The sequence below is a fragment of the Leptidea sinapis genome, chromosome 34, assembly GCF_905404315.1.
Source record: "Leptidea sinapis chromosome 34, ilLepSina1.1, whole genome shotgun sequence".
Classification (NCBI taxonomy): domain Eukaryota; kingdom Metazoa; phylum Arthropoda; class Insecta; order Lepidoptera; family Pieridae; genus Leptidea; species Leptidea sinapis.
The window spans coordinates 5,558,487-5,571,085 of NC_066298.1; the positions used below are offsets into that span (position 1 = coordinate 5,558,487).

The window sequence follows — 12,599 nt, forward strand, 5'->3', positions numbered from 1 at the left end:
AATGGAAGTCCAAACATATACGGATTTTGACTATCTTTAGTTAAAAAATAGAACTCTTAAAAGTTGCAGGAGTACATTAAGAAAAAATGTTTTTCTCGTGGACAACTTTTGTGGCGTGCTCAGGAGTTTAAAGCGCGCAAAATCTTCATGTTTTAGCAGATTTAATTTATTCTAAAAAAAATAAAAAGGCTGTGCAAAGTAACTATTCCAAGCGGACGAAGTCGCGGGTAAAAGCTAGTAATGTATATAACTAATACAACGCTTAGCACTGCACTTGCTAACTGCCTTTGATACACACATTAGTAGGCTAGTATTGTATGTACGCTATTATGTATGTTAGTATTGGGTAAACTGTTTCAAGGTATTTATTTCTTGTCCACCTTCCTCCTTCTGCTTACGGAGAAGGCAACTTGGGGGGGGGGGGCGAGTTTTGTGGTTGTTTAGGAGTAATAAGAAGTTCGCACTGAATAGCATATAACTGTGAATGGTGTTAGAAGATAGTGAATTGTTACTTTTTTAATAAACTATTATATTGTGTTAGTAATAATAATGATTAATAATAATATTGATACACTTTCACACAGATTATCTTTTTCCAAACTAGGCATAGCCTGTACTATGGGCACAAGACAACGATATATTTAATACAACATACATACAAACATCCATGACTCAGAAACAAACACCCATATTCATCATATGAATGTTTGCACCTACCGGGATTCGAACACGAGTAGTCAGCTTCAGTAGGCAGGGTCACTAACCTCTGGGCTATAGGAGTCGTCAAGTAGGTGAGTAGATTACATACACAATTATTACAATAATAATCAATATACTTTTAGTTTTGTAGGAATTAGTTCTTTTTCAATTGGACGTTGAGTTTCTTGCATGTTCTTCTCACGAGCTCTACTTTTTCCAAACATATGGTAGATTCAGTAACTTAAAAGAAATATTTATGTGACGATTCAAAAACACTTAGTTTAAGCTTAATTGAAAAAAAATTTATTTGACTGTGGCTTTGACTTTGACTTTCACGTTCCAATTAATAATAAATCATTTCTGGCTTCTGTTTAGCTCACTTGATAAATTCTAATATAGATTTCCATTATTAAGACGCCATGTAATATAATCAATGTTTCTTCTTGCTTGTTCTCTCCATAAATATCAACAATCAGTGGCGTTGTCGCCCGCCCTGATTTACAACCAGTCCCAGTCATTAGGACTTTGCACTTTGCCAAAGTGATTTGCATCGATCCACTACCGAGACAATCTTGAATGAATTTTGATTGTGCTTAGCCCATAACTATTTATTATTTTCTTCAAAAGTCAAGGTATTAAGTTGCATTGATTTAAAAGAAGTCGGGAAATTTATTATTATGTATTACAAACTTTTAAACTATGACTTCGTACCTGAGTACCTTTTTTTATGGAATAGGAGGACAAACGAGCGTACGGGTCACCTGGTGTTAAGTGATCATCGCCGCCCACATTCTCTTGCAACACCAGAGGAATCACAAGAGCGTTGCCGGCCTTTAAGGAAGGTGTACGCGCTTTTTTTGAAGGTACCCATGTAGTATCGTCCCGGAAACACCGCACATGGAAGCTCATTCCACAACTTAGTAGTACGAGGAAGAAAGCTCCTTGAAAACCGCACTGTGGAGGACCGCCACATATCCAGATGGTGGGGATGATATCCTAATTTGTGGCGTGTTGTGCGAAGGTGGAATGTTCACGTTAATGCAATGTATCAACAAAAATATTATTTTGATCTGCTATATCTGCGATATGTAAGTAAATATAACCGGGGCGATAGATGTGCCCGTTATTCCGCGAGCTTGTGGCTCGACATCGTTTTTTGCTGGAGTCACCCTAAAGCTGGGGATACACATGCCCCATAGCTTGCACACTAGCATACAAACTCCTTGCACGTGCCAGCTACTGTCATGTGTATACGCTAACTGGCATGCCTGTAACTGGCATACATGGAGCTAGAACAATATTTGAATTTTGAATTATTTACATGCCCGTTGAGGGAGGGACGCGGGGGGTTGCCAAACTAGCACGTGGGAACAGAGGCGACGGCTACGGGCATGGTAGTAGCAACAACACGACTTTGTTAAATTTACTTCGATTGTTATCCAATCTTAGCGCGCAAGTATACGCGATGGCATGCAAGTCAGTATTACTTGCAAATGTAAGCACAGTATGCTAGTTACACGTACATACCAGTAACTCTCATGCCAGCTACTTTCGTGTATCCCCGTCTTAAGTACGGGTACTTTAAAACCACTGAGTAAGTTCGTTCGCGATCCAACAAATTTGAAAGGAGTTGTTCCTGAATACTATGGGCCTTGGGCCACGTCGTACGTGGGGACCTTGAAATATCAGCTTAGACTCGAATACAAATGGCATAAAAGGCATTTATTTTCTCAAAATTGATTCCTTTAGAATTCTTTTTGATGTCATTTCTTATACTACTAGATACTACTACCGCTTCGGAAACAAATGGCGATCTGAGAGAGAAGAAGCGGCGCAAGAAACTCTCCCAGCATTCTTTTTTTATGCGCTCTTTTCAATAAAAATATACAATATTGTACAGTCGCTATAAAATAATAACAATATAATCCCAGGCTATCCGATCATTTAGATATTCAGCAGTGGAGTAATAGGAATGACCCGAATCTCCACAAAAATACACCTAGTTTATGTATGACCTACATGGGAATGAAATAGGAGATTAAAGTTCACAGGGAAATAACTATTAAAGAGACTATCCACAATTACAACGGATATGCACTGTATAATATGAACAGCGCTGCCAGCAGCGGAAAGAGCAGTTTGTATGACGTGTATTATTTGAGCGTCCTAAAATAAAAAAAAAATGCCCAAAATAATTAACGTAAAGTAAAGTATTCAACGCGGACGAAGTCGCGGGTAAAAGCTAGTTTGTAGTAATTTAAATATGACACAAAGATAAAAAATATAAATTTAAAGAACAAGAAGTGCAACGATGGGTTCAATCGACGACCAACATGGTGCCCGATGGGCATCAAATTCAAATTCAAATATCTTTATTCAAAATAGGATTTGTATATCACTTATTGAAAGTCAAAAACTACCACCCATTCAAAAAGGTATGCCTCAGACCTGAGAAGAACGGGCGCAAGAATCTCAGCGGGGTTCTTTTTTTTATAATGATATCGTTACAATTAAATAAACGATAATAATTACAGATCGCCCCACAAAACATTTACTAACTCGACTTAGCCGAGTAGTAGGCATTATAAATTTATGTTAGGATTATGATTATAACAGTTTCTAGCAAATACACTTACCTATGTGCCTACTAGCTTTTACACAAGAATTGCTGTGGTTAATACATTTTTATAGCTAACTATAGAATTTTCATCCCCCTTTTTCATTCCCACATAGGTCTAAATTTAAAAAACGCTACAACAAATATTTATCTATTTCTTATCAAGTTCCCGAATAAAAATTTTCATGGTAACACAATGACAAACTTCTTCGATAAAGATAAACTTTCATACAAACTTCCACTCCTTATTTCAACCCCGAAAAGCTTTTTAATCGCGGGTAGGTTTTAAAAATGTAGCCTATGTCCTTTCCCAAACTCTTGTCTATCTCTATAATAAATTCCATCAAAATTGGTTCAGTGGTATAGGCGTGAAAGCGTAACAAATTTACATTCATATTTGTAATATTAGAAGGGATGTACATAGATAGCATACATGAAGAATATATTGATTGGTAACAGTCAAGATGTTTATTTATTTTTTAATTTTGCTCTCAATGATTCTTTAGGACCTAGGCTATATATTGCGCGAATATCCCTTTTCTGCAGCACAAAAGATGGTATTGATATCGGCAGCATTGTCCCATAGCAATTTACTATAGGATATAATACTATGAAAATAACTAAAGTAAACTAGTCGCGCCGTATATACGTCGGTGAATTGCCTAATCTCTTTAACCGCGTATGCTGCAGAACTAAGTCTCTTAGCCAATCCTTCAATAAAGGGGCCACATTGTAATTTGGAATCCAGAGTAAAGAAATAAAGCAAATTCTAGATACATAACTTGGTTTCTTTTTATTTTGAACTAGCTGACCCGAAAAACGTTGTTCTGTATATAATAAATAAAATAATGTTTTTATATGAATTTGTCAATAATATATCATAACATCAAAAATTACTTCGTAAAATATGCACCCTGCTGTCGTAATGAAATTGTTTCACAGCAGAACTATCAAACCGTGCGTCAATAAATTCTCTCATGGAAATTATGTATAGACACATCAAAGGAAAAACAAAATAGTTGTTTTTATTTAATTTAGCAGCATTTTCCTATTTATTCACCTTTTAAACATTCTCTGGACTTCCACAAATAATTCAAGACCTGAAATTGCCAAATCGGTCCAGCCATTCTCGAGTTAGCGAGACTAACGAACAGCAATTCATTTTAATATATTTTGAATATCAGCGAAGTGTCCGCAATCAATAATACCTTTCACAACTTTTATTATTTTTTTTTATGGAAAAAAAGGACAGACGAGCATACGGGTCACCTGGTGTTAAGTGATCACCGCCGCCCACACTCCTCCGCAACACCAGAGGAATCACTGGAGCGTTGCCGGCCTTGAAGGAAGGTGTACGCGCTTTTTTTGAAGGTACTTATGTCGTATCGTCCCAGAAACACCGCACAAGGAAGCTCATTCCACAGCTTTGTAGTACATGGAACAAAGCTCCTTGAAAACCGCACTGTGGAGGACACATCCAGATTGTGGGGATGATATCCTAACTTGTGGCGTGTCGTGCGAAGATGGAATTCGGCGGCAGGAATCAGGTGAAACAGCTCTTTGGAACACTCCCCATGATAAGTGTGGTAGAGGACACACAATGAAGCGGTGTCTCTACGCAAGGGCAAGTGATCCAGCCGTTCACAGAGCACCGGGTCCCCGACAAATCAAGCTGCTCTGCGTTGCACGCGGTCAAATGGATCGAGCTGATTCTGGGGTGCGCCAAACCAGAGATGACAGCAATACTCCATATGTGGCCGGACCTCCGCTTTGTAGAGCGCTAGAATTTGGGCCGGCTTGAAGTATTGCCCTGCTGTATTTATGACGCCCAGTTTCTTAGAAGCCAATTTGGCTTTGCTCTCCAGATGGCCGCGAAATTAGCAATTGCTCGAGATATCGAGACCCAGAATTCCGATACTAGGCGAGGCTGTAAGGGAAGTGTTGTCGAAGAGCGGTGATAAATGTTTTTTTTTTGTGGTAAACGCGCAAACTTGAGTCTTCTGGGGATTAAATTGGACAAGGTTCAATCTACCCCATTCCGCGACCTTCTCAAGAGAGGACTCGATAGAAGATACAAGTTTCTCCCGGCACTGGTCGACGATTTCTCGAGAGAGACCTGCATGGCCGATGTATATGGCATCGCCCGTGCTGTCGTCTGCATAGCAATGTATGTTGGAGGTGTCCAACATATCATTGATATGCAGAAGAAACAGTGTGGGAGATAGCACACAGTCTAAGGGCACTCCAGCGTTCACGGACTTGGGATTCGAGCAATGACCGTCGATAACGACCTGAATGCTGCGCCCAGTGAGGAAGCTGGAGTTCCACTTGCATAAGCTCTCGGGAAGTCTAAATGATGGAAGTTTTGCGAGTAGCGTCTTGTGCCATACACGATCATAGGCCTTCGCTATATCCAGGCTTGCTGCCAGGCCTTCCCCCTTGCTTCGATAGGCGCAGCCCATCTATGTGTTAGATATACCAGAAGATCACCTGCCGATTGACCATGACGAAAGCCGTACTGTCGGTCGTTGATCAACTGGTGACCCTCTAGGTGTACCAAGAGCTGGTGGTTAATTATGCTCTCCATGACTTTGGAGAGCAGGGAGGTAATAGCTATAGGCCTGTAGTTTACTGGATCGATACTGTCACCTTTTTTTGGATCGGATGGACAAGGGCTGACTTCCATGAGTCAGGGACGCCGTTTGTATATGAGTGCCGGAATAAACGCGTTAGCACCGGCGTCATCTCAGGGGCACACGTTCTAAGCACGATTGGAGAAATGCCACCCGGCCCGACTTCCTGACGTCCAACGAAAACAGAGCTCGCCTAACAGTTTTCTGTCTGAACTGTACTTCAGGCATAGAGCTCTAACACCGCGGGATGGTCGGCGGTGTCTTTCCGTTGTCGTCAAGAGTCGAGTTTGAGGCAAAAAGAGCACACAGGAGATCGGCTTTCTCTTTTGCCGTATGGGCCAGGGTGTCATTCCTCATGTGCAACGGCAGCAGAGATGGCTGGTTGAAGTTACCAAGTGCAGCTTTCGACAACGACCAGAACTTGCGTGTTCCGGTCGGGTAACTGAAAGCTGCTCGCCGATTTTGACGACGTACTTCGATTTCGCACGGGTGATTTGCTGGTTAAAAAATCTGGGGGCACGGTTATATTTCCTCTTCAGAACTTTGCACTTCGGATCCTTTGAGCCCAGCGCCGCAACCCAAGTTCAATATGCCTGTTTTTGCAGTCAGATGCTGCTTTAATTGACGCATCGAACCAGGGATCTGCCACCGATCGGTACTACAGAACTTGGTATAAAAATATCCATGCCCTTCAGTATCACATCGGCTACTGCAACGGCGCAGGCACTAGGATCATCCGAAGGGAAACAAACCTTGCCCCAAGGGTAGGATGCCAAAAAGGAACGCATCCTATCTCAATCTGCTGACTTGTAGTGCCAAACGTGGCGGGTCGCTGGTGGTCTGCGACGTTGGCGTCGGACAGGCACTACACTCCTGACCAGGCAATGGTCGGATGTTCCGAGAGGGGCGTCGACAGAGACCTGGTAACCATCGGGATGTGTAGTCAGCAGAAGATCTAATAAGGACGGCATGTAGCTATCCACATCCGGGAGCCGCATTGGCGACTTAACCAATTGGGACAGACCATACACTTATGCAAATTATGCAAAGATCGCCCTGCGTAGTCTGTGGTACGTGATCCAAGCCATTCGGCATTGTGCCCGTTGAAATCACCCAAGACTACGATTTCAGCGGAAGGGATCTGTGCAAGCACCTCGTCAATTGCCGCTTGAACGCAGCTCATTCGATGATCGGTTTCTGCGTTATAACGGACTACGGACGCGGTCCTCAAAATCTATACAGAGCCAGAGAGTGAACAGGTTCCTACCCTCAAAATTTCCGAGACGGCGACGGCATGAGGCAAAAAATTGTGCTCAATTTTATACCCGGGGTACGTTAAATATGACGTATCGCTAGGTCGAGATATCTGCGTCTCCGTAAGGAAACACACGGCCGGCTACGCCGTCTCAAGGTGGTGGTGGTGGACGGCGTTTAAACTGGAGTGAATTCCCCTGATATTGGAAAAGTCCACGTTGAGCGTGGAGCGGGGTACCGTGGTGTTAACGCTTATTAAATACTTATTTAGTTTAAAAATAATGCGAAATAAACTGCCGAAAAATTAAAGTTGTTTTTTTTTTCAAACGCTCATGTAGATTTTAATCTTATCATTTCTCGTCATAATCAATTGATACCATTGCTGGACGCCTTAGAATATTTAAATATTCTAAGTCGGACGCCTATGATTGAAACTACCTCATCATATAGACAGAGAAAAAGGAAACGTAGACTCAGGGCAGGAGAAAATACCTAGTCTTGCCATAAACACTGAAACAAAGAAAAACAAAATTTTTCTATTGCAAATAGCATTTATTACATTTACTGTGCGTTAGTTTAATTCATTAATATAAAATAATTTAAAATATTTAAAGCTCATTCGAGTGTCTCTGGAGTGGTCTCCATTGGCAAGTACTGTCCTTTTAACGTTGAAGTCAGTTTGATAACTGAATCTATTGATATAGAAGCACGTACTCTTTCCATGGGAAAACTCTTCACTGCCAATCATAGGGATTGTTTTAGTCCATACTCTCTTAAACTGACCATAAATTCTAATCGAGTGGATTAAGATTGGGACCAGACGACGGCCAGTCTTCAGATCTGATGATTCAGATTGATCCGAAACGTTCGTTCCCAACCAAGACTGCGTATAGCTTTATAACCCGGCGCCGAGTCTTGCTGGAAGGACCATTCTTGGTTATTGAAGTGTTGTTAAGGGGCTTCACTACCTTCTCAAGAATGGTATCTTAATACACTTGTGCCGATGTTTTGAAACTTCTTTCACAAAAGTATGCCCACCAAATCATCACTGAAGTCGGATAGTGCCAACGTTGCACTCTGTCGACTAATTGGGAAGCATCTTTAAGCATAAATACCGTCATTTAGTTTTTTAAACTGTGAGCAACAGTTGTAAACAATTTTTTTCTGTGACCTCCCTTTGCGTACCGCTTCAATAGTTGCTTCGATTTTACCACCCAAGTCTTTTTTAAATTATTAGTTAAGAAATGACAAAGTAGGTACGTCTCTTATCCGCTGCAAGTCTTTGCTTACTGCTTTGACCACGGATCTTTTTCTGTCACAAAAAGAGAAGGTCTCATTGAACATATTAATAACCCGGTACACAAACATTTTAGTAATACCAAGCCTATGGGGAGTTTTAAAAATTACATTTGGCTCCATACGTACTTTGTGTAATGCAATCACAGCGATTCTCCTTATCACCCCACTCGCATTTTAATATCGCAAAATATTGTACTATGTATTGGCGCTAAAATGAGATAACTCATTATTTAATAATGAACAATCATAATATAATAATGACAGATTCCAAATTCAAATGTAATATCTTGTTTATTTTTAATAATTGTAACAGTATTTATGGCCAGACTAAGTTTAAGACTGACTGACACTGACAGACTGCGCTATATGATTTGGCGGGTTTTTCAAGTTTGACATCGAGTTTTGACTTTGCGTATAAAAGTAAAAACGACTCTGAGTGGTTTGGTTTCTAGATTGCCGATCTTTACAGCAAAATAAATAACGTTGTGTAAACAATTACAACATTTATGTACCTGAACATTTGGTAATCATCATCTTGTAAATAGAAAAATCCCCCATACGTTTATAATTCACTACAAGTAGTTTTAATAAATTGATCAGACGTATGAAATGGATCCATACGAAATAGAGTTTATCGGAGAAAACAGGATAATCAGCATAATTCCGAACTTTTCGTATGACAAAATATATTTAATTTGTGGTGAGTTCGGTCCTTTCCGCGCCGGATTACCTATGAACGCACCCCTGTGGTTGGCCGTCATGTTGAAACAGAAACAGAAGTGTCGAATAGTGCCTCCTGAATGGATGGATATGGATAATTTGGAAAACATAAAAGAAGAAGAAAAGAAGTCTAGGTTGGTATGGTTTATTATCTATTGAAAACTACAATCTCAAATTATTATGAGATTTATATATAGGAGCTAAGACATCAAGTTCTGCTCTGTCTAAAAACTCGGAAAAGATGGTAAACAAAATCTAATGCTATTAAATTACTACTAGTAAATTTACCAAACAATTTTGTTTATTCATAAATTCTAGCTTATAAAAGAACTAAGTATATTCATATTAATTACAGATTTTTCACTAAAATGCCTAATGAACACTACATGGTAGAAGCAAAGTTAATTTTAGGAGCCGCAGCTGATGATGTTCCAAATGCCACAGAGATTAAAACAATAATAAAGGATATCTGGGATATCCGCATGTCAAAGTTACGGACCTCAATGGATGCTTTGATGAAATCTGGAGGGTCCTATGGCAGGCTAGACCACCTCACTATGATGGAGATCAACTCTGTGAAACCATTGCTTCCCTCTGCCATGGACGAATTATTAACAATTAAAATGGTAATTAATATTGGTTTATATTAGCATGCTTTTGTTAAGATGAAATCTGTTACCAAGGAGATCGGTGTTTGCTTGTGACCACTTCATATCACACCAATCTCTTTTGCACCAGGTGCCGACTAGATTATGGGTACTGTAATGTGTAAGCATTACTGTGTTTCGGTCTGAAGGGAGCTGTAGGTAGTGAAACTACTGGGCTATTGAGACTTAACATCTTATGTCTCAAGGTGACGAGCACAGTTGTAGTGCCACTCAGAAATTTTGGGTTTTATCAAAAATCTTGAGCGGCCTTGCATTGTATTAAGCAGGGTGTATATATTTCCGTCAAATGATCGTCCTGCTCGTCTCGTCCTTAATTTACATTAAAAAAAAGAAACTCACATATTGAGAACAGAATCATATTCATATTAATTTAATTATCCAACTGTATTTTCAGAGAACCAGAAAAAATATGCCAGCAACATTGAACTCCTCTACATACAGTCAGTCAGGAACATCACAGAATATTTGATAAAATGAAGATTTTGAGTCATTCCACATTTGTATAGTAAGATAGTTTATATCTATACTACATACCTGGCTGCTGCCAGACTCAACACTGTGGCCGGTGTTCCCTTTCCTCTTTGTTTAATCAACACATTTATTTCTAATTCATCATTTGTGTTTTTATGACCAAATACTGTCTGTTTTTAAACACAAAATTATATAAGTACAATTCCAGTGCAATTGAACCGGTTGTGGCTGTGCAATACTACAAGTCATCTGATACAGCAAGAGATAATACTGTGGACTCATCTAGTTGACTGTTAAGTGAAGGTTGGATGGCTTGAGCCCCAAAGTTGTTTTTAAACTTTTAAATTTGTTTTTTTAATTTTGTATTTTTCAGATTACTAATATAGGCTGGCTAGATTATAGGTACCACAAAGGCACCTATTTCTTCTGTGAAGCAGTAATGTGTTAACATTATTGTGTTTCATTCTAAAGGGCGCCATAGCTAGTGAAACTTCTGGGCAAATGAGACTTAACACTTTATGTCTCAATGATACAAGCGCAATGTGTAGTGCCTCTAAGAATTTTTGGGTTTTTCAAGAAACCTGAGTGGCACTGCATTGTAATGGGCAGGGTGTATCAATTACCAACAGTATGTATATTACATGTGTAGTTATATTATGCGGAATATTGTTCCGGTCACTTCATAATATTGTGATACTAAAAGTCGTGATAGCTGTGAGTGGGACAGATTAGCCATTCCATTGTTGGCATGTCTTTTTGTAGCAGTTATCATAGGAGTAATCTTTTAATGTAATATATTTTATTATATGTACAATTTATAAAAATGCACTGTGATTATTAATACTGGATTTGTCCATGGGGAAAAGTTACTTTGGGCAACAATTTTTATTTTTTAAATACTTTGCCAATAATACAAACTTCTGTGATTAACAATAAATCGTTTATTTTAATACATTTTTTAAACAACTTTATTTTGTTTTTCCATCCTTTGCTAAAACATTACCTGTTTGATATTCGTAAGCACAACACATAATATAGTTTCTTATGGGATTTTTTTTTTCTTAAAGTATTCCTGAGACTTTTAAGTATTCTATTTTTGTACCAAATATAATTAAAATCTAATTGCTAGCAAGGTGTGAAAGCGTGACTTTCTTGGATTTCTATACGAACTTTCAACCCCACACTGGTGGAAATTTCAAAAACGCTGGAACAAATATTTATTTCTTATCAATTGCCTAAATACAAAGTTTCATTGTGTCACCTTTGATAATGACGAACTTCCAACCCCTCCAAACTATTCTATCTCTGTACTTAATTTCATCAAAATCTTTTCAGTGGTTTTTATAACAAACAAACTTACATATACATTAATTAAAATATAATATTAGTAAGGATTTATGAATAGCTGTCTCCTTAGTACTAATTATAATGTCACTATGAACCCCATCTTGTGTCGAGGTTAGTAACTGGATAAGTTTTGAGCTTCATAATATTACGTGAAGTGCATTCTCATCGGTACCCAGTGTGTTGCAGAGTATCTTGAGTTAAAATAGTGATTCACATTAAGGTTCGTCGGTCCACCAACAGATGGCGCTGAGTAATGAAATTAAAGTAACACCGAACTATAGGTATTTAAATTGACATTAATTTTTGAAAAAATATTTAGTTTTGAGTAGATTTATATGGGTACGCAGGGTTCGCACATGCAGCCTACCACATAATATATTTTTGGCGCAAAATACGGCGATGATAATTAATGTACAAACAGGCCACACACATGCAGGCTTAGAATAATAACGCTCAGAACGATAGTTTCATTCATAGTTCCTGTCAATATAGAAGTAACATAATTAATGTGTGCGTGAGCGTCACGAACTTAGTACTTACATTCGCCAACACGCACTCAGACAGCCAAATAATGTTGCAAGTGAATAGAATTTACCCTAAATCAGTAAATTGTAAGAAATACTAGATTATATGTAATAAGAAAGACGAAATAAAATATAAATTAAGAATTTAATAAAAACATCACGTATTTAATTATTGTTGCAACAATTTTTGAAGTGTAAGTAAAGAAATTGTGTAGAATCATTGTTTTTTGAAAAGCGAGACGATAGAGGCGCACGCCATTCCCAGCTATATCCGAGGTTTTCTAGGGTGCAGAGAACGAATTTGGGGTCATTTTTGAAATCCAAGATGGCCGCCGCGCAAATGTTTGATTTCAACGATTTTGCTTCC

General features: G+C 38.8%; 1 protein-coding gene across 1 annotated transcript; it reads left to right on the top strand.

Moving 5' to 3' along the window:
- Positions 1–8,917: 8,917 nt before the first annotated feature.
- On the top strand, positions 8,918–11,332 carry LOC126975003 (probable DNA replication complex GINS protein PSF2). Its single transcript, XM_050822791.1, has 3 exons — positions 8,918–9,356; positions 9,578–9,848; positions 10,285–11,332. Exons 1-3 carry the CDS (start codon positions 9,112–9,114, stop codon positions 10,357–10,359), a joined length of 591 nt encoding a protein of 196 aa, XP_050678748.1. The 5' UTR covers positions 8,918–9,111; the 3' UTR covers positions 10,360–11,332.
- Positions 11,333–12,599: the final 1,267 nt, after the last annotated feature.

Excerpts from the sequence above, each read along its gene's own strand:
- LOC126975003 (XM_050822791.1), top strand. The coding sequence starts at position 9,112 with ATGGATCCATACGAAATAGAGTTTATCGGAGAAAACAGGATAATCAGC. Across the intron at positions 9,357-9,577 it reads GAAGAAGAAAAGAAGTCTAG|ATTTTTCACTAAAATGCCTA; the intron begins GTTGGTATGGTT and ends TATTAATTACAG. Across the intron at positions 9,849-10,284 it reads AATTATTAACAATTAAAATG|AGAACCAGAAAAAATATGCC; the intron begins GTAATTAATATT and ends CTGTATTTTCAG.